At 43.7% G+C, this 23,136-nt stretch overlaps 1 protein-coding gene across 20 annotated transcripts in view; it reads left to right on the forward strand.

Moving 5' to 3' along the window:
• LOC144611956 (adhesion G protein-coupled receptor L3-like) overlaps positions 1 to 23,136 on the forward strand; it is a 662,323-nt gene that overhangs the window by 636,645 nt on the left and 2,542 nt on the right. For 5 of the 20 annotated variants that reach the window (XM_078431316.1, XM_078431351.1, XM_078431332.1 and 2 more), the window contains 2 exons: positions 19,743 to 19,871; positions 21,200 to 21,217. The exons of 4 other annotated variants lie outside the window; for them this stretch is intronic. In XM_078431316.1, coding sequence (XP_078287442.1) covers positions 19,743 to 19,871; positions 21,200 to 21,217 — 147 coding nt within the window. Of the gene's footprint in view, positions 1 to 19,742; positions 19,872 to 21,199; positions 21,292 to 23,136 lie in introns of all 20 variants that reach the window. 11 more of the 20 variants (XM_078431406.1, XM_078431415.1, XM_078431489.1 and 8 more) reach the window with 6 other exon arrangements.

Below are 23,136 nucleotides of genomic sequence, written 5' to 3' on the forward strand. Positions count from 1 at the left end.
TGGAGAAAAAAACACGTAGCAAACGTCCAATTCTTTTCTGTCCTGTCTCTACCTTTTGAATGAAGACAGGATTTGGTACAAGTTAAAAAGGGAAGCAAAACCAGAATGGAGTATGTTTGGTTTAGCGTAGAGATACTGCATGGAAATAGGCCCTTCAGCCCAACATGTCCGCGCCAACCATCGGTCACCCATTTGCACTAATTCTATGTAATCCCACTTTCTCATCCATTCGCTACACATTAAGGGCATTTTTCTTTACAGAGTCCAATGAACCCACAGACCTGCAGGTCTTTGGGAAGTGAGAGGAAACCAGATTGCCCGGAGGAAACCCCTGCTGTCACAGGGAGTACGTGCGCACTCCACCCAGATAGTACCCGAGCTCAGGATCGAACCGGGGTCACTGGCGCTGTGGGGCAGCAGCTCGTACAGCTGCCCCACTGTGCTTTTAAAGTTAGGAAGGAAGGCACTCCAGCACGTCAGTGGGATTTGCCAGTCCGGCTGTTTAAGGTGAATGACTTTCAAACGGTCAAAAAAAAAAGAGTAAGAAATATAAAAATAAAGGCAAATTTTGCGAACCGCAAAGATATGTTGGTGAGGAATGAGAGGGGGAAGAAAAGCTGCAGGCAAAGAGGATCGATCAAGAAAGACGGCACAGGGTGAAGTAGTCAAAGGCGAAGATATCATGCATGTGGTGAGCCCTGAAAACTGTCCTCAGTCAGGGGAACGACAACAAACAGAGACAGCAGAAACAGAAGCAGCTTCATAACTTCTGCTGCCTCAAACGCAAGAAGAAGCTATCATGGGAACGGAAAGGAAGAAAACTAAGGACAAAACAGAGAATGCATGGCAGATCGAGTTGTAATTGTAGAGAAACAGAATTAAAGCTTCAGGTCAAGGACCCTATCAATAGACAATAGACAATAGACAATAGGTGCAGGAGTAGGCCATTCAGCCCTTCGAGCCAGCACCGCCATTCAATGCGATCATGGCTGATCATTCTTGATCAGTATCCCGTTCCTGCCATCTCCCCCATACCCCCTCACTCCGCTATCCTTAAGAGCTCTATCCAGCTCTCTCTTGAAAGCATCCAACGAACTGGCCTCCACTGCCTTCTGAGGCAGAGAATTCCACACCTACACCACTCTCTGACTGAAAAAGTTCTTCCTCATCTCCGTTCTAAATGGCCTACCCCTTACTCTTAAACTGTGGCCCCTTGTTCTGGACTCCCCCAACATTGGGAACATGTTTCCTGCCTCTAATGTGTCCAATCCCCTAATTATCTTGTATGTTTCAATAAGATCCCCCCTCATCCTTCTAAATTCCAGTGTATACAAGCCTAATTGCTCCAGCCTTTCAACATACGACAGTCCCGCCATTCCGGGAATTAACCTAGTGAACCTACGCTGCACGCCCTCAATAGCAAGAATATCCTTCCTCAAATTTGGAGACCAAAACTGCACACAGTACTCCAGGTGCGGTCTCACCAGGGCCCGGTACAACTGTAGAAGGACCTCTTTGCTCCTATACTCAACTCCTCTTGTTAGGACCCTATCATTAGGACTGCAGACTGTTTGACGTAAGTACATTAACTTTAGATAGTTCCTCTGTCCCTCTCTTCCCCTCCCCCTTCCCAGATCTCCTTCTATCTTCCTGTCTCCACCTATATCCTTCCTTTGTCCCGCCCCCCTGACATCCGTCTGAAGAAGGGTCTCGACCCGAAAAGTCACCCATTCCTTCTCTCCTGAGATGCTGCCTGACCTGCTGAGTTACTCCAGCATTTTGTGAATAAATACATTCGATTTGTACCAGCATCTGCAGTTATTTTCTTATACTAATGTGATCATGGCTGATCATTCTCAATGATCATTCTCAAGTTGAAGGCAAACTTGGCACCATCTGGCATTAGGCAAGTTCATGTGCAAAGAGAGTCGAAAGCAAAATTGGCATAATTTGAGGGAGGTGGGGTGGGAGCTGCTCTAAATCCTTGTCGTCCACCCTGGGTTGTTCCACGGAACTGGCAAAATTTGCAGCAAAGCGTCAACTACGGTACTCTGAAGCACCAATTGCCACTTTGGATTGTTGTACTTGACATACGAAAGAAGAAGAAGAGGGAGGTGCAATACAAAAACACGTTATTTTCTTACACTAGTTATAAGTTGTTGGCAGTTGTTGATAGGATTGTTCACTTGGTCAGTTATAAGTTGTTGTTCAGATGGTCAGTTATAAGTCGTTGTGCACAGAACATGTCTGTCTTATGTAAATCTCCCCGGTGTGGGACGAATAAAGGAATGTATTATTATATTAATGCTTTCCAAGAAAACCATCCATATCCCAATTTTCGAAAACACCAACAATTGACAAAAATTGATTTTTTTTTTTTTAATCAAATCCCTCTCACCTGCATCCATCTATCACTGGCCTGGCCTTATCCTGGGCCCACCTCTTTTGCAGCCTCCCCCCCCCACCCTGCAACAATCAGTCTGAAGAAGGCTTCCAACCCGAAACATCACCGATCCATTCTCTGACAAATTCTGCCTGACCCATTAATTGCCTCCAGCACACTGTGTCTTGAATTGATAAAAAATTATTGTTCCTTTTGCGTTTTCAGTTTAGTTATTTTACCTTGCACAAATTCCACAAAAGCAAATTTTTATTCCATATCTCAAATTTGTTTGGTACTAAGAGTGAATTATCTCTCCCCATTACCCAATCCGGTGGTAACATGGGGTTATGGGGATAGTTTTATTTTTAATGTATCCATGTCCATTTTTAATTTATCCGTGTCAGCAACATTTAAGAAACATTTAAAGAGTTACATGGATAGGACAGGTTTAGAGGGATATGGACCAAACACAAGCAGGTGGGATGGGGAATGGGTGTTGGAATTTAACACAGATAAATGTGAGGTGTTGCATTTTGAGGGGTCTAACATGGACAGGGCTTACACAGTGAATGGTAGGGCTCTGGGGAGTGTTGTGGACCAGAGGCATCTGGGAGTGCAGGTGCATGGTTCCATGAAGGTGGAGTCGCAGGTAGATAGGGTGGTCAAAAAGGCAATTGGCACATTGGCCTTTATCAGTCAGAATATTGAGTACAGGAGGTCATGCTACAGTTGTATATGACGTTGGTGAGGCCGCACTTAGAGTATTGTGTTCAGTCCTGGGAACCATGTTATAGGAAAGGTGTCACAAGCTGAAAAGGTACAGAGAAGATTTATCAGGATGATGTCAGGGCTAGAGGGTCTGACCTATAGGGAGAGGTTGAGTAAGCTAGGACTCTATTCCTTGGAGTGCAGGAGTATGAGGGGTGATCTTATTGAGGTGTATAAAGTCATGAGAGGAATAGATCAGGTACATGCACAGAGTCTCTTGCCCAGAGAAGGTGAATTGATCAGAGGACCTAGGTTTAAGGTGAAGGAGAAAAGATTTAATAGGGATCTGAGGGGTAACGTTTTCACACAAAGGGTGGTGGGCGAATGGAACAAAATGCCAGAGGAGGTAGTTGAGGCTGGGACTATCCCAACATTTAAGAAACAGTTAGATGGTAAATGGATAGGACAGGTTTGGAGGGATATGGGTGGAACGAGTGTGGCAGGTGGAACAAGTGTAGCTGGGACATGTTGGCCGCTGTGGGCAAGCTGGGCTGAAGAGCCTGTTTCCACACTGTATCACTCTATGACTATGAGGTGAAACTAGTGTTATTGGGATATGTTGGTCAGTATGGGCAAGTTGGGCCGAAGGGCCTGTTTCCGTGCTGTACGACTGCATGACTCTAAATTGTTTGATCTACCATTTGAAGGATAATTGTTTTGTCAGTAGCGTCTGTTCAGTTTTCCTTTGTTGATTATATTTTCTTGGTATTAGTAAAGGTAAGGATAAAATGTATAATGCCAGATATAATCGGCAATTTTCCCAGGGAACTTGGCCCTCACTGTATGGAGCATTTTTGCAAGCTCAAAATGTAAGCCAAAATGGTAGGGAGATTTTAGTTTTGACTACTTGGCACTAGGTTTCTCTGGGAATTGGCCGGATATCAAAAATTTAAATGTTGCCTCGCGAGCAGAATGAGTTTTTTTTAATTGGCATGAGAAAGTTAGAATCCGTCAAAGTAGATAGCAGTCCCTTTAGGATTTAGACTCTGACCTGAGCACGCATAGCACTAGTTTTCCTTCACCAAGCCAAGTTTGAATTTATTTGAGGATATTATTTCCTAAATTCGCTATTCCCAGGATTGATGTGTAATTAGCAAATGTTTGCAGAAGCGTTATAAGTCGTATAAATCATACGTGGCACAGATGTACTTTATGCTAAATGATCAGACCATTAAATAGCAACACAATTCAGATCTACTGCAATCAATCTTTGGTTTTAGGAGAAAAAAAATTCAACAACACCTTTAATTTTATTTTTTTCTTGAGTGACTTAACTTGTTGATGTCGCCTGCTGGTTTTAATGTTTGCTTAAAGGCTCATCAAAGGGGAATAATAAAGAAGGCGTTATGTACAATGTACATCGCATGTTAAATAAATCAACACTTCTTTTAAAATGGCATGGAGAATGGAAATGAATGACACCAAGGGGAGCGTGGAGAATCATCAATTGGGCAGCCACGGTGGTACGGCGGTAGAGTTGCTGCCTTACTGCGCTTGCAGCGCCGGAGACCCGGGTTCCATCATGACTACGGGTGCCGTCTGTACGGAGTTTGTACGTTCTCCCCATGACCTGCGTGGGTTTTCTCCGAGATCTTCGGTTTCCTCCCACACTCCGAAGACGTGCAGCAATGTAGGTTAATTGGCTTGGTGTATATGTAAATTGTCCCTAGTGTGTAGAATAGGATAGTGTGTGGATCAGTCTGAAAAAGGGTCTCGACCCGAAACGTCACCCATTCCCTCTCTCCGAGATGCTGCCTGACCCGCTGAGTTACTCCAGCATTTTGTGATACCTTCCTAGTGTGCAGGATAGTGTTAATGCGCGGGGATCGCTGGTCGGTGCGGAATCGGTGGGCCGAAGGGCCTGTTTCCGCGCTGTATCTCTAAACGAAACTAAACTAAAATTTAACGGGCAGACATTTGTTGAGGGGCTGCAATCATTGCGTTTTTGGTGGGCAATAAGATGCTGGTTACAAATAGAACAGTTCACACAATGCTATCGGCTGCTGCACATCTAATTCGCTTTTAGCTTTCTAAATGCGCTGGTATGCCATACCATCATAAAAAAACATAGGCACAAAGAAGCTGGAGTGACTCAGCAGGCCAGGCAGCATCTCTGGAGAGAAGGAATAGGTGACGTTTCGGGTCGAGACCCTTCTTCAGGCTGAAAGTCACGGGAAGGGGAAACGAGAGATATCGATGATGATCCTACACAGTTCCTTCCTACACATCATTAAAAATAAAAGCACTGGCTGCAACACAATGGCCGTGACCACCAGCAAGCACAGATGCATTACTTTGCCCCAGTAAACCAGTCTCAGAGGCCAATTCACTGGATGTTTTCAAGAGAGAGTTACATATAGCTCTCAGGGCTACCGGAATAAAGGGATATGGGGTAAAGACAGGAACGGGGTACTGATTTAGGATGATCAGCCATGATCGTATTGAATGGAGGTACTGGCTCAAAGGGTTGAATGGCCTACTCCGGCACCTATTTTCTATGTTACTATGTAAATGTTTTTTGAAGATTCGAGAAGTTAAGCCTTAATTTGGTGACATTTTTCCCTTTGATTCACTTGTTGTTTGAGTTTCAGTCTAAGGGGGATCTTATAGAAACTTACAAAATTCTTAAGGGGTTGGACTGGCTAGATGCAGGAAGATTGTTCCCGATGTTGGGGAAATCCAGAACAAGGGGTCACAGTTTAAGGATAAGGGGGAAGTCTTTTAGGACCGAGATGAGAAAGTTTTTTTTCACACAGAGTGGTGAATCTGTGGAATTCTCTGCCACAGAAGGTAGTTGAGGCCAGTTCATTGGCTATATTTAAGAGGGAGTTAGATGTGGCCCTTGTGGCTAAAGGGATCAGGGGGTATGGAGAGAAGGCAGGTACAGGATACTGAGTTGGATGATCAGCCATGATCATATTGAATGGCAGTGCAGGCTCGAAGGGCCGAATGGCCTACTCCTGCACCTATTTTCTATGTTTCTATGTACCTCCACTGGCAATTTCTCTACGAATCTGCCACTTGTTATCTTTTGTGAAGTTGGACTTCGTCCTGCATTGTAGAGCACCATAAAACGAATAAATAATAAATGTGGGCCTGGAAATTCAATCGCGCTTGAAGATCAGAGGAGTATATTGTGAAATATCTATCTGCTATTTTTTATAAAGCAACATTCACTTTAAGTTCCACCATTTTTTCCGGTGAGGTTTTCCACAGTCTTAACGAGCCGCTTATCATTTCTTTAATGTGATCGTTTGTGGTGTACTTACAGCATGAAAGATCACAGTGGTGATTGCTCAGATAACTGTCGTCATTGGGATTCATTATGAGGCAGCATGGAGACAATATTTCTCAACACGCTTGAAGTGCCTATCAGAGATACGATTCTTAGATGGAGCTCCCAGGTCAGCATGGATGTGTTCTTTGGCTCTATGATTTTAAATGGCAAAGAAACAGTCGACGGAGCTGATTATACAAAATAGCAAAATACATGAAGAGTTAATGAACATTCTTCCAATGATCAAATGTTGGCTTCAAGTCTGCAAACTTTGGTTCCTTTTCTCTGGAATTTAGTTTATTGTCCCGTGTACCGAGGTACAGTGAAAAGCTTTTGTTGCGTGCTAAACAGTCAGCGGAAAGACTATACGTGGTTCCAATTGAGCCGTCCACAGTGTACAGATAGATGACAAAGGGAATAATGTTCAGTGGAAGTTAAAGTCCAGTAAAGTCTGATTAAAGGTAGTCTCCAAAGAGGTAGATGGGAGTCCAGGACCACTCTCTAGTTGTTGATAGGATAGTACAGCTGGCCTGATAACTGCTGGGAAGAAACTGTCCCTGAACCTGGAGGCGTGTATTTTCATACTTCTATACGTCTTGCCTGATGGGAGAGGGGAGAAGAGGGAGTGACCGGGGTGAGAGTGGTTCCTGATTATGCTGCTGGCCTTGCCGAGGCAGCGTGAAGTGTAAATGTAGTCGATGGAAGGGTTTGTGTGATGGAGTAACTCAGTGGGTCAGGCAGCATCTCGAGAGAAAAGGAATAGGTGAGTGGTCAGGTCGAGACCCCTCTTCAGACCCTTCTACCAGTCTGAAGAAGGGTCCCGACCCGAAAAGTCACCTATTCCTTTCCTCCAGAGATGCTGCCAGACCTGTTTAGTTACTCTGGCATTTTGTGCCTGTCTTTGGTGAAAAGCCGCATGTGCAGTTCCTACATATGGTTCTGTAATGGTTATTGCTGCGCCCATTATTCTCTGCAACGTCTCGCGGTCTTGGACGGAGCTGTTCCCAACCCATGCTGTGAAGCTTCCCGATAAAATGTTTTCTATGCTGCATCTGTAGAAGTCGGTGAGAGTTGTTGGAGACATGCCGAACATCCTAAGCCTTCTCAGGAAGTAGGATGGCATGGTTTCTTAGCCATTGCTCCAATGTGCGTGGTTCAGGACAAGTGGGCGGCACGGTAGCGCAGCGGTAGAGTTGCTGCTTTACAGCGAATGCAGCGCCGGAGACTCAGGTTCGATCCTGACTACGGGTGCTGCACTGTAAGGAGTTTGTACGTTCTCCCCGTGACCTGCGTGGGTTTTAATTGACTGGGTAAAATGTAAAAATTGTCCCTAGTGGGTGTAGGATAGTGTTAATGTACGGGGATCGCTGGGCGGCACGGACTTGGTGGGCCGAAAAGGCCTGTTTCCGGCTGTATATATATGATATGATATGATATAAGTTGCTGGTGATATTTACTCCTAAGAACTTAAAGCTTTCAACCAAGTCTACTTTGGCGCAGTCAATTCTAACCGGCTTATGTGTACCGCTGAGTGTGTGTCTCACATAAGGTGCTTTGATTTCACAGGGAGGGGGTGAACAATTGAACCCAATTGTTCAGGGTGCAATAATTGACATCACACACACCCCGCCCCCACCCCCCCCCCCCCCCCCCCCCCCAATACTCTGTGTGCTTTGAACATGAACATGTGAGGTTCGTGCATCTATGTCTTTAAACACAGGCACACTGCACTGAAGAGCTCCCAGTCAAGCTAACTTCTTAGGGAAAAAAAACTGCAGATGCTGGTTTAAATCGAAGGTAGACCCAAAATGCTGGAGTAACTCAGCGGGTCGGGCAGCATCTAAGGAGAGAAGGAATGGGCGACGTTTCGGGTCGAGACCCTTCTTCGGACTGATGTCAGGGGAGGGGGCAGGACAAAGATAGGATGTAGACGGAGATAGGAAGACTAGGAGGGAACTGGGAATGGGGAGGGGATAGAGAGGGGAAGCAAGGACTACCTGAAGTGGGAGATGTCAATATTCAAACCGCTGGGGTGCAAAATTTCTTCACTGTTGTTCGTACCCGACTGCACCTTTTATTTTGAATAGAGAAAGCCTTTTTGAAGGTATTTATTCACAAAATGCTGGAGTTACTCAGCAGGTCAGGCAGCATTTCAGGAGAGAAGGAATGGGTGACGTTTCGGGTCGAGACCCTTCTCGGTCTGAAGAAGGGTCTCGACCCGAAACGTCACCCATTCCTTCTCCCCTGAGATGCTGCCTGACCTGCTGAGTTACTCCAGCATTTTGTGAATAAATACCTTCGATTTTTTCCAGCATCCGCAGTTATTTTCTTATATAAGCCTTTTTGAATATTTGGCCAGGGTATTACAGTGTTATTTTTAATCCAAAATTGTGTGTCTAATTCCAAACTCTGACTTTTAAAATGTTAAGGTTGTCAGGATGTTCCCCGTGGACTCTTGTTATAATCTGCCTAAAAATAAAGCAAGGTGCAAGACTTACACTTGCAAATTTAGCAAGATTGATGAATGCAGTAATAGACTCCGGGATGGCAGCTTGATGAAATGGTTGGTTTCTCTTAATTTGCAAACTAAATGCAAAAATAATTGGCTCCATGTAGAAGCTGCAGGTGGAGTGATTGCAGCCAAGAATTCCATCCAACGTGCAGACCATCTGAATAGAAGACATGATTTAATATCAAGGAAAAGCAGGCTTCGTAATCTGCTCCCCCGACGGAATTACATCCTTAATTCACGTCTTTTCAGAAAGGTTGAAAATAGGCACTAAATGAGTGCTAATAAAAAATCATCGATGTGAAGGTCTGGGAATTAGCCCACAATTTTGCCCTAATTGATGATTACCGTGCTTTAACCTTGCCCAGAGTTGCTGTGCAGTCGCCTGGAGGTTTAGCACTCAAACACCGATGAGAAGTAGTTTCAATGAAATGGTGTTGGTGGCTCTCACTTGCCCGGTTGTGTTCAAGGTCAGGTGGATGCTGCCGGACCCACTGGAGTGGAAACGCACTTGTGTGATTTAATAACAAATGTTCACTGAACTTTACTTCTGAAATGCAATCAAGTTTCATAACCAATTTAAACATGCATGATTTTTCCGTAATGGGTGTTAGTGCATGCAAGAAGAGAGCCGACACAGTTTGGCTGCCTCGCAGCACCAGAGACCCGGGTTTGATCCTGACCATAGGTGCTGTCTGTGCGGAATTTGTACGTTCTCCCCTTGACCTGCTGTGGGGGTTTCTCCAGGAGCGCCGGTTTCCTCACAAACTCCAAAGATGTGCGTTTTGTAGGTTAATTGGCTTCTGTAAAGTGTATAGGATAGGACTAGTGTAACATAGAAACATAGAAAATAGGTGCAGGAGGAGGCCATTTGGCCCTTCGAGCCAGCACCGCCATTCATTGTGATCATGGCTGATCATCCACAATGAAGGGGCCACAGTTTAAGAACAAGGGGTAGGCCATTCAGAACGGAGATGAGGAAGAACTTTTTCAGTCAGAGAGTGGTGAAGGTGTGGAATTCTCTGCCTCAGAAGGCAGTGGAGGCCAGTTCGTTGGATGCTTTCAAGAGAGAGCTGGATAGAGCTCTTAAGGATAGCGGAGTGAGGAGGTATGGGGAGAAGGCAGGAACGGGGTACTGATTGAGAGTGATCAGCCATGATCGCATTGAATGGCGGTGCTGGCTCGAAGGGCTGAATGGCCTACTCCTGCACCTATTGTCTATTGTCTAATCAGTAACCTGTGCCTGCCTTCTCCCCGGTCGCCTCGGTAGGGGTCGAGCTGCCTGTCCGTGGGCGCGGGGGGAAGAGAGTGGAAGTTTTGTTGCCTCCATCACAGTGAGGGGGTGTTTGGAGTCACTGTGATGGATGTTTGTGTTGGGGTCGTGTGTCCTGTGTTCTTTTCTTTTTTGCTGTGTTTTGTGACTGCTGTAATTTCGTTCGGTATTTATACCGAATGACAATAAAGTTCTGTATTCTGTATTCCCCATATCCCTTGATTCCACTAGCCCCTAGAGCTCTATCTAACTCTTTTTTAAATTCATCCAGTGAATTGGCCTCCACTGCCCTCTGTGGCAGAGAATTCCACAAATTCACAACTCTCTGGGTGAAAACGTTTCTTCTCACCTCAGTTTTAAATGGCCTCCCCTTTATTCTTAGACTGTGTCCCCCTGGTTCTGGACTCCCCAACATTGGGACTATTTTTCCTGCAGCTAGCTTGTCCGGTCCTTTTATAATTTTATACGTCTCTATAAGATCACCTCTCATCCTTCTAAACTCCAGTGAATACAAACCCAGTCTTTCCAATCGTTCCTCATATGACAGTCCCTCCATCCCGGGGATTAACCTCATGAACCTACACTGCACAGCCTCAATAGCAAGGACGTCCTTCCTCAAATTAGGAGACCAAAACTGCACACAGTACTCCAGAAGTGGTCTCACCAGGGCCCTATACAACTGCAGAAGGACTTTTTAGCCCCTGTACTCAAATCCTCTCGTTATGAAGGCCAACGTGCCATTAGCTTTCTTCACTGCCTTCTGTACCTGCACACTTGCTTTCAGTGACTGGTGTACAAGGACACCAAGGTCTCGTTGTACGGGCGATCGTGGTCGGTGTGGACTCCATGGGCCTATGCTGCTTCTCCAAACAAAACTAAAATCTACATCTCAGAGGCAGGCTAAGGAAGGCTTGTGGGCTGAACAATCAAGCACAGTGGAGAAACGGAGATTCAAGGAACTGCAGATGCTGGTTTACAAAAAAAAACACAAAAGTGCTGTTGTCATTCGGCTGATGAGGCGGGATTTCTGGAGAAAACGGAGAGGCGACCAAAGATTCGGAAGAATAATAATAATAATAATAATAATAATAATGCATTACATTTATATAGCACTTTTCATATACTCAAAGACGCTTTACAGGGATTTAGAGAACATAGGGAAGTGAATAAATAAATAAATAAATAAGTAAACGAACAGAGAAAGGAGACAGAAGGTGAGGTGACCTTCAGTGGTTGAAGGCAGTACTGAACAGGTGAGACTTCAGTGATGTTTTGAATGTGGTGAGTGTGGAGGAGTCTGTGACGGTTTGGGGTACTGAGTTCCATAGGGTGGGAGCAGCGATGGAGAAAGCCCTGTCCCCCCAGGATCTGAGTTTGGTCCGGATGTGGGGGGATAGGAGATTGGCAGCAGCAGAGCGGAGGGTGCAGGTGGGAGTGTGCCTGTGGAGGAGGTCGGTCAGGTAGGATGGGGCCAGGTTATGGAGGGCTTTGTAGGTCATGAGGAGGATTTTGTACTGGATTCTCTGGGGGATGGGGAGCCAGTGGAGTTTGTAAAGGACGGGGGTGATATGGTCACGGATCGGGGTGTGGGTGAGTAGACGGGCAGCGGAGTTTTGAATGTATTGAAGTTTACTGATGATTTTTGAGGGCCAAGTCAAGTCAAGTCAATTTTATTTGTATAGCACATTTAAAAACAACCCACGTTGAACAAAGTGCGCCATAGAGGAGGCTGTTGCCAACCTGAATGGTTCCAACCTGAAGCGTCACCTATCCAAGTCGTCCAGAGACGCTGCCTGGTCCATTGAGTTACTCCAGCACTTTTGTGTATTATTTTACTGTGGAGAAAGACTAGACAGAGTGAGAGGTCCTTTCTCTCAGAGGGGAAGGAACGCACGTCTCTCTTTTGCCCCACTCTTCTGATATACTGAAACGATCCGGCCTTCTCTGCATTCAGAAGGGAGTGGGGAATGCAATTTGTCAGTAGCCAGGTAAACCATTTCATTTTATTTAAAGATAGACAATGCTATAAATCCGCACCACATCAGGTATAAATGACGTGGAAATTAATTGCACTGGAAGGGCTTCTGTGTTTTGAATTCTACTTTGGTGTCATTCAATCTGATTTCTGAAGCAATTTAGACCAGACAACATCTGTGAAGAGAGAAACAGAGTGCATCACAAGTTACCACCTTTTATCATGAAATTTCTGATGGCCGTTCACGTTTCCTTCGTTAATCTCAGCGCCTCGGGAGCAAATTGACTTTTCAGACTGAAGAATGGTCCCGACCCAAAAACATCACTTCTCCATCTATATACCAAAACTCTCGTTTGTCTGATTGTTTGTTCCGCAAACCTACAGCCAAAATGGTACACGATAGCGCAACAATTTTAGGCTCGCCTTACTCACCGTCGTCCCTATGGTGCTAATGGAAGACGTTTTATTGAAATCGGTGTTATATTTTTAAACATTCACATTTTAAAGTTTAAATCTATCTCCTAGGGAGGGAGGATAAGGGGGGTTGAGGGGGATGGAGTGGGGGGGAAGGGAGGGGAGGGGGGAGGGGGGGAGAGGGTGCTGCACCAATGCAGGAGAGGTTTGGGCCCAACGGGTCCACTTGGTCTAGTTTTCTACAGAGATGCTGCTTGACCCGCTGGGTTACTCCAGCATTTTGTGTCTATCTTTGGTATAGACCAGTGACTGCTGTTCCATTTTAACACTACTTTATCCTTTATAAGGTACAAGGAACAAAACTATGCATGATATGGCAGCTGTTCCCTCAGCTACACCCTCCATGTCTGTAACAAAGCGTCCCTATTTCTAAGCTTCAGTGAACTTTGCAATAAAGGCAAATATTCATTTGCCTTTTGAAATCATGAGCAGAATTCAGTGAGCTAGATGATGTCTTGGCAAAATGTCCCTGTCAGTCCCTTGCTGTGTATCAAAGATCCTGCAGTAGCATTTTGGGCAGCTCCCAATATCCTCAGCAACAATTTCTTTACTCTCCTTTAGCCAGTACCAGTCACAGGCACTGGTAGCTCAGGACCCATCCAACAAATTCCCTTGTGGTCTCATTGATTGATGTTAGCGAGCGACTTAAGTGACCATAAACTCCCTCACAACCTTCAGGGTCCATTCCCAGCTCGCACCTCAGCCCCTTCACTGCAACGGCGTCTTGCTCTAAACCTGGTTCAAAGCCCGAATACACCATTGAAAAGCACGCCTTCAATCTTGTGTTCCACTTGGTATTCAAGACAGAGCTCGCCACTGAAGTAAAGTCTGCCTTTCCCGGCCAGCATTTTTCAATTCCATCTGAACCTCGTTTAGTTCATATGCTGATAAAGGTCATGTTGCCAAAATATATTAGCGGTGACAGTCTTAATGTAATTTGTAATCTAAAATAATGGCTCCATTTATTGCCAATTCTTAACTGCCCTGACACAGATGCTGGGCTGCTCGATTCTTGACTTGAGGACATTGTACTCATGGAGAGAGACAAGTGATAAGGTGGCGCAGCGGTAGAGTTGCTGCCTTACAGCGCTTTCAGCGCCAGAGACCCGGGTTCGATCCCGACCACGGGTGCTGTCAGTACGGAGTTTGTACGTTCTTCCCGTGACCGCGTGGGTTTTCTCCGAGATCTTCGGTTTCCTCCCACACTCCAAAGACGTACAGGTTTGTAGGTTAATTGGCTTTTTATAAATGTAAAACTTGTCCTTTCACATCACTGGAATTTAGAAGGATGAGAGGAGATCTTATCGAAACGTATAAGATTATTAAGGGGTTGGACACATTAGAGGCAGGAAAGATGTTCCCAATGTTGGGGGAGTCCAGAACAAGGGGCCACAGTTTAAGAATACGGGGTAGGTCATTTAGAACTGAGATGAGGAAAAATCTTTTTCAGTCAGAGAGTTGTGAATCTCTGGAATTCTCTGCCTCAGAAGGCAGTGGAGGCCAATTCTCTGAATGCATTCAAGAGAGAGCTGGATAGAGCTCTTAAGGATAGCGGAGTCAGGGGGTATGGGGAGAAGGCAGGAACGGGGTACTGATTGAGAATGATCAGCCATGATCACATTGAATGGCGGTGCTGGCTCGAAGGGCCGAATGGCCTCCTCCTGCACCTATTGTCTATTGTCTATTGTCCCAAGTGTGTGTAGGATAGTGTGAATATGTGGGGGTGGCTGGTCGGCATGGACTCGGTGGGCTGAAGGGCCTGTTTCTGCGCTGTATCTCTGAACTAATTTTTTTTTTAAATAAACAATGCAGATGCTGAAAAAGTGAGCATAAAACAAAGTTCTGGACGAGTTCAGCTGGTCAGGCAGCATCGGTGGTGTTGAATGGACAGACAATGTTTCATGTTGGGACCCACCTTCTGACATTGTATCTGAGATGGCCTTCAGATTAAGGCCTTAACTTGGCTACTTTTTTTGTGGGCCGTCTTGACTGGTCAGAAGACATAACTGTTTTAAATAGCTTGAGTAATGTTGGAATGAGTAATGTTGGAAGGAAATTTCACGTGGGCTGGGAGATCTATAACAAAGATTAGTAAGGGTTGATTAATACGAGTGTCAGGGGTTATGGAGAAAAAGCAGGAGAATCGGGTTAAAAGTGAGATAGATCGGGCATAATTAAATGGCGGTGCGGACTTGATGGGCCGAACGGCCTAATTCTGCTCCTATCACTAATGAAGGACCTAAATTTTTTAGCAAATGGGTAGTGGAAACTACTGAGATATTTTAGGTTTGGACACTACAAGATTTAATGTTTTGTACCGCAGCTACTTACAAATACATTGAGGGGAATGCAAAGAGGTTGCAAGCAGTTAGCAGAGTGGACAAGAGAAGAACAGATCGAGTATAGTGATTGGAAACATATGGTTCTCTGCCTTAGAAGGAAGCCAGCTATACATTTTATTGATAAAAGTGAAAGATGAGAATATTCAGAAGCATTTGATTGTCCTTTCATTTCAACCGCAGGAATTAAACCTGCAGGTTACCTTTTTGAAGAAATAACTAACAAGGTTGAAGAGGGCAAGGCCACAGAAGAGTTCATATGGACTTGACCAAGGTCTTTTTTTTGTACAATAGGTGCAGGAGTAGGCCATTCGGCCCTTCAAGCCAGCACCACCATTCAATGTGATCATGGCTGATCATTCACAATCAGTACCCCGTTCCTGCCTTCTCCCCACACCGCCTGACTCCGCTATCCTTAAGAGCTTCATCTAGCTCTCTCTTGAATGCATCCTGAGAATTGGCCTCCACTGCCTTCTGAGGCAGAGAATTCCACAGATTTACAACTCTCTGACTGAAAACGTTTTTCCTCATCTCCGTTCTAAATGGCCTACCCCTTATTCTTAAACTGTGGCCCCTGGTTCTGGACTCCCCCAACATTGGGAACATGTTTCCTGCCTCTAACGTGTCCAACCCCTTAATAATCTTATATGTTTCGATAAGATCCCCTCTCATCCTTCTAAATTCCAGTGTATTCAAGCCTAGTCGCTCCAGTCTTTCAACATATGACAGTCCCGCCATTCCGGGAATTAATCTTTGATAAGATTTTGCTTGGAAGGCTACTCTGGGAATTGGATAGCAGAGGGTCAAGGGAGAGCTAGCTGTCCAGATAGAGAATTGGCTCCATGTAAAGAAGCAGAGGGTGATGGTGGAAGGTTTGTTTTTGGGACTGGAGGCCTCGAGGATTGGTGCCCGGGACGATTGCTGTTTGTGGCTTTTGCACACAATGTGGACGGTAATGTGAAAGGCAAGATTAGTGAGTTTGCAGATGACAGTAAAGTGGGTGAATAGTATAGATGGTTTGTGAACATCACAGCAGGATCTTGATCAGCTGGGCAAGTGGGCTGAGGAATGGCTAATGGAGTTTAATGCAGATAAGTACGAGGTGTTGCAATTTGGGAAGTTAAAAGCAAGGCAGGACCTTGACAGTGAATGGTAGGTCCCTGGGGAGTATTGCAGAGCAGAGGAATCCAGGAGTAAGATGCATAGGATGTAGGATAGAACTTGTGTACGGGCATCGCTGGTCAGCGCAGACGTGGTGAGGCGAAGGCCCCGTTTCAATAGACAACAGACAATAGACAATAGGTGCAGGAGGAGGCCATTCGGCCCTTCGAGCCAGCACCACCATTCAATGTGATCATGGCTGATCATTCTCAATCAGTACCCCGTTCCTGCCTTCTCCCCATACCCCCTGACTCTGCTATCCTTAAGAGCTCTATCTAGCTCTCTCTCTTGAATGCATTCAGAGAATTGGCCTCCACTGCCTTCTGAGGCAGAGAATTCCACAGATTCACAACTCCGCGCTGCATCTCTAAACTGAACTAAAGCTGGCCCTGTGCAATTTCATCCCTCAATGTATTAGAGTGGTGTAAAGTTCAAAGTTTATGAGCCTTTATCAATTTAATTTTGCAAACCCATGAAAATATGCAAAATGTATGGAAGAAGTCTATTAAGCATGGCCAATTGGCACTGAACTATTCGTGTGAAATTTGCATTGCACATTTATGTTTCTCTCTATATATTTAACTGGAACATGTTTAAATACAGGACTCCAAACTCAAATCTAATCACTTATCCAATTTCCCCATGATTTACGTTATCTATAACTCGTTTTTTAAGTGTGTGACTCTATGCTGCTAATTCAATGGTGGGAATGTTCTTCACCATTTTGAATACAAACAATAATCGTTTTGAATGAGCCAGTTATTTTGATCTAAACCTGATAAGATTGAAAAGATAAGTGTGCCGGGTTTTTTTTTGTGACAGTATAGATGTGTAGCACTATCTATTGAAGTATCTCGTAAAGAAGTAATGGATTTTGTGAAGATTCTATTTAATGAATTATAAATACCATACACGATATTGATTACCATAGACAGCTATTCTTCTATGAATAGTCACATTTTCATTAAATTAAATGGCGTAGCACAGTAGGAGAAATGCTGCCTTACAGCGCAAGAAACCCTGGTTCGATCCTAACTACGGGTGCTTTGTCTGTAAAGAGTTTGTACGTTCTCCCCGTGACCTGCGTGGGTTTCCTCCCACACTCCAAAGACCTACAGGTTTGTAGGTTAATTGGCTTGGTGCAAGTGTAAATTGTCCCGAGTGTGTGTAGGGTAGAGTTGATGTGCGGGAGTCGCTGGTCGGTGCGGACTCGGTGGGCCGAAGGGCCTGTTTCCGTGCTGTATCTCGAAATTAAACTTCATGAACGTTATGGGATCATTTTATTTGTTCTCAAGTAAAAGTCACGGATAAAATCTTGTGACAGACCTTCATAGTGCGTGTTCTATCTCTCTCAGAAAGTTGCCCTCTTGCTTTTATTTTGTATTAAATTGCCCCTTTAGCAAATGGTGCGTTCAACATTCAGCATTTGCTGCCAGCCCAAGGTCATGGTGCGCTGAACCATGGTTAATAGCATTATTCTCTCTTAACTGATACCAACAGTCTTTGTAAGTACCAGACTATTTTTAGTTTTAATAAATATTCATCGCTGTTAACTGATTTTTTTTTTTCTCTCTCTCAGTGAGTTGCTTCACGGGCTGAAAAATAAAACCCAGATCAATAAATAAACCTGGTTTGACGACTAAATGGCAAAGTCCAATGCAAGTGCTCGGTTGACATTTTATTTTGAAGCACTGGGTCTGATTTTGTCAGTGTATATAATAGTCTGTTGCCACATCCCGTTTCCCTTTGTCCTGATGCCACTGAAGTGAATAGGAAATTGGGTAACACGGTTCCTGGCACAGAACAATGCACTAATGGACATCAAGAATGATTGTGCTGCTCTGTGAAGTCCTAACATTTTATGCGCTCAGCTCTTCTTCTGCGTGGACCCCTCTAGGTTTCAATGTGTTTTGAATTCAGAGTTAATCTGGAACCACAATGGGGAAATTGAGAACCAGAGGAAGTGGGTTTAAGGTGAGGGGGGGAAAGATTTAATAGGAACCTGAGGGGTAACTTTTTTACACAAAGGATAGTGGCTGTATGGGACGAGCTACCGGAGGCAGGGACTATCACAACATTTAAGAAACAGTTAGACAGGTACATGGATAGGATAGGTTTAGAGGGATATGGGCCAAATGCAGGCAGGTGGGACAAATGTAGATGGTGATGTGCAACGCGTTGGTTGGTGTGGACAATTTCTGTCAGATCTCTGTAGGAACTCCAAAGTAAACCGTGTTTACTGCATTGTTTTTTTTAAGAGACGATCCTTTGAAAGTGTCTGTAATGATCAACTCTGAAACACTGTTTACCCCTGTCATTGTCGATCTGAGTACAATAATGATTGTCTGCTTATTTGCTAAGGTTGCCTGGATGCCGTTTCACCTGTTTTACCTTCCACTGAGTCTGTTGCTCTTCTCCTCACTCCCTTCCAAGTCTATGTTTCTACCTTGAAGTGTCGCTCAACTGGGTTTCCATCCTGGGATAATTGACGTGACAAACAATGCAAGCCTTTTAAGCTGTTGCTGCAAATTGGAAACATAGAAACATAGAAACATAGAAAATAGGTGCAGGAGTAGGCCATTCGGCCCTTCGAGCCTGCACCGCCATTCAATATGATCATGGCTGATCATCCAGCTCAGTAACCTGTACCTGCCTTCTCTCCATAACCCCCCTGATCCCTTTAGCCACAAGGGCCACATCTAAATATAGCCAATGAACTGGCCTCAACTACCTTCTGTGGCAGAGAATTCCACAGACTCACCACTCTCTGTGTGAAGAAATGTTTTCTCATCTCGGTCCTAAAAGACTTCCCCCTTATCCTTAAGCAGTGACCCCTGGTTCTGGACTTCCCCAACATATCATATCATCATATCATATATATACAGCCGGAAACAGGCCTTTTCAGCCCTCCAAGTCCGTGCCGCCCAGCGATCCCCGTACATCAACACTATCCTACACCCACTAGGGACAATTTTTACATTTACCCAGCCAATTAACCTACATACCTGTACGTCTTTGGAACATCGGGAACAATCTTCCCGTATCTAGCCTCTCCAACCCCTTAAGAATTTTATATGTTTCTATAAGATCCCCCCTCAGTCTTCTAAATTCCAGCGAGTATAAGCCTAGTCTATCCAGTCTTTCTTCATATGAAAGTCCTGCCATCCCAGGGATCAATCTGGTGAACCTTCTCTGTACTCCCTCTATGGCAAGAATGATTAAAGTGAGGAGAATGAAAATCAGTCGGATTGCAAGTTACTCTTTTCATAGGAGGCTTGATGTCGCAATGTACCTGAGGGTAAATCTAACAAAATTGAAGTAATAACCGTCTGAATATGTTAGTCTTACAGAGTAGGTTCTGAAGAAAAACAACATTTGTCGTGTTCTTCAACCTGCAGATGAATTACAATGTCAAAAGCATCTGTTAATTTTGTAAATCTCACATTTCGGGCCGAGTTGTATTCAGCTTGTTTAATATTGTGACTGCAATTTTTTGCCATTAAGATTTTTTTTTTTTTATATATACATTTGCCTGATTGATCTTTTTTCTTTGTTTGTCTCTTTTTCCGTCTGGCTGCTGCAGGGGCCATGGCTAATCATCTAATAACCAATGCTCTGCTTCGTCCTCATGGCACTAACAATCCTTATAACACATTGCTTGGGGAATCCGCAGTCTATAACAACCCCTCAGTCAGCATGTACAACACGCAAGGTGTGCTCCTCAAGAAACCTTTTGCTAAGCTTACAATGCTATACCCGCTTGCTGTGGGCTGTGGAGGCTGTATATCAAAACATGAGTTCAATGAAAAAAAAAAATTAAACTTTCAACAAAAAAAAAATTAAAGTTTCGAAATGAACACTTTTTTTATTGAGACTGAATATTATCTGAATGTTGCTGAATGTATTGTTTTTTTCACCAATTGTCGATTCGCTTGCTTTGGATGGAAAGATTAATTTGCTTCTTGCTTTGAAGCTGCCCACTGCTCTCTCACCAGTTTACCAATATACAGTCAACAGTCGTTCAATATTGTAAAACCTCAAACGTGTCTTTAACCAAGAAATATTCTGCTGCCTCCCGATTGAACCTGCAGCGTTAATCCACGATTTCAATCCGATTTTTGGTCCTCCAAATCATTTTGTGATAAGCGGGGCTTGACTGTGTATAGATTGCGATACGTGCGTCTCTTTCTAAACTTTTGCAGCCAAGTTACCCCTTCCGATGTATGCAGAGAAAGCCAGTGGAAAATATGCCAATTTTTCAAAGAAGCTATCAATTTAATCATCTAATCAACAAATTAGAACATGCGGAAAAGAGCTTCACAAAACTGCTAACAAAGTTTAAACAATCTGCATGATCTGCAACATTGGTGTGATGCGACAGGATTAAAAGACGTAGTTGCAATAAATTTGGATATTTTTCTACAGCCTCTGCAGGCCAACCAAAAGGGTCTTGTGTTTTACAACACTTTCACCAGCACAGATATCAACCAATCCCACGATGTTGCACTGGGTTAAATAATTGCCAATTAGCCAAACCAAAACGACGTCACGCCTCGAAGATAGGCTCAAAAAGCTGGAGTAACCCAGCGGATCAGGCAGCATCTCTGGAGAAAAAGGAATAGGTGATGTTTCGGGTCGAAACCTTTCTTCAGACTGTCTGACCCGCTGAGTTACTCCAACACTTTGTTCCTTTCTTCGGTGTAAACCAGCATCTGCAGTTCCTTCTGTCAAGTCTGATCCCTGATTTGATTATAATGAGCCGGTGAAAGGGTTGCTTTCTTTGAAATGGTTTTCCAAAATATGGATGGGTGGTTCTGAACTGAGTGGTTTAAAAACAAGGCTGTTGTCATTTAAATTGTGCAATTGTTTGTTTCCAGCTTTAGAAGCGTTTAAAGTAATTGTATTATGTGTAGTGAAGTTGGGATTTGTTAGATATTTTCTTGCACACCATCAATCTATTTGCTTTTATTCATGTTTCTTCGACTGTCGCTGTATGCTTACTTGTGTTTTTTCTTTCCTTTTCTTCATGCTGTCCTTTAGAGCCCTACAGAGAGACAAGTATGGGAGTAAAACTAAACATTGCATATCAAATGTAATTTCTTTAGTTACCATTCTCTTCCAGCCAAACATAGGTGATAATTGTGGTTTAACTTTAGTTGATCAAGAAGATATTTTTTAAACTGCAGAAATGTTTATAGTTGTATTTTTGGATAGTTTTCCAGTGAATCTTTGCATCCAAACATATTGAGATGAATTACAATAAATTTGAATGAGTGATTTAAAAAAATCCCACACAGGGATGTAACTCATTCAAAATCTAGCTTGCCCCCTAATTAATCCCCTCAATTTATGTTTATTGTTGACGGGTTGTAAGTTGTCCATTTTTCTAAAACAATTTCATGATCAAAATGGGCATTTTCCACCCATTGCATTGGAGATCATTGAGACCCTGCTGAAATTAATTTAAAGCCATTTGATTTGCTTTCCCCATTTTGTTCAATGATCTTGCGTTAAGATTTGGCACTGTAATCCTCCTTGGGAACATTAGCCTGGACCCCAACACACCTTGGTTTCAAGTTAAGTTTTGCACAAGTCCTGCAATGTTCAGGATGATGGTGTATCTGCTTTGAATACTTCCACGAGCCTGCATTAAAAAAAAGGTCCTGGATAGAACTAATTTTCAATGAAATTCAGTTCAATGAAATTTCAAATTTCCCTTAAGTGAGAAATTCTGCATGTTGACCGTTTAATCCACAATGCTAATGCATGCACAGTGCACATGTTGCCTATTTACTTTTTGATTCACAAAGCTCTTGGTGACCATGCATGGGGAAAGACTGTTGGATGGTTGCTTAAAGCCCTCGGGTATTGACCAAGTGGAGAGAGAATAATTGAACGTGTCACATTTTGTGATAGTTGCTAAGCACTGGATAGATCAATGTTTTCGCCAAGGAAGCAAAACGAATTATATTTGTCTACCTAGATTGATCGGTCTGTTATTACATTAATCTAAGGTGTGAAACATATTTGAAGAAGTCCCAATGCAACCTATTAATAGCGTAATGAGTAATCTTCAGTAGAAACTGCTTTCATTGATAGATGATATCATTTCTTTTTATTTGAATTTGAAAACACTTACCTTCTGTTGTGCTAACTGGAACCATTTTGTATTTTTCTTAAATGGATGGTCTTGCTGTTGCTATTTTTTTCAAGTTGGCTTTTGTAACTGTATTTACATGCACCATTGTGCCGCTTAAAATGTCTGTGCTTTGTGTGTCCAGTTAGATGTACAACAATTCTTTGGAATCTAAGTAATCAATACAATAGTTCAACTGAGAAATTCCATAATTCCAAATTTAAGCTTTAACCTCATTTTGCCACATCCACGTAACTAGCAATCCCTCTTTTCTTGTTACCATCTTTAACTACAATGAACTTTAACAAATATGCATTAGATTTCCCCCATAAATTCATAATTCAAAAGAAATATGCAATATTGGGCCTTTATTGTCCTCTATTGACTTTAGTTTTATTTTAGGTTTAGTTTAGAGATACAGCGTGGAAACAGGCCCATTGCCCCCACCCTCCCCCCCCACCCCACCCCCGAGTCCTGAGCACCCTTTGATGATAGTACATTCTTTTTTTTTAGCCATACATAAGACCATAAGAGATATGAGCAGTATTAGACCATTCAGCACATCCAGTCCACTCCACCACTCAATCCTAACCGATCAATATTCCCTTCTCAATCCTACTTTCCTACCTTATCTCCTGGACCTTGCTAATCAAGAAACATAGAAAATAAGTGCAGGAGTAGGCCATTCGGCCCTTTGAGCCAGCACCAACACTCAATATGATCATGGCCGACCATCCAAAATTGGCACCCCATTCCTGCTTTCTCCCCGCGTCCCTTGATTCCGTTAACCCCGAAGAGCAAAATGTAACACTCTCTCTTGAAAACCTCTTCAAGATTCTTC

Source organism: Rhinoraja longicauda, chromosome 3, assembly GCF_053455715.1.
Source record: "Rhinoraja longicauda isolate Sanriku21f chromosome 3, sRhiLon1.1, whole genome shotgun sequence".
Taxonomy (NCBI): domain Eukaryota; kingdom Metazoa; phylum Chordata; class Chondrichthyes; order Rajiformes; family Arhynchobatidae; genus Rhinoraja; species Rhinoraja longicauda.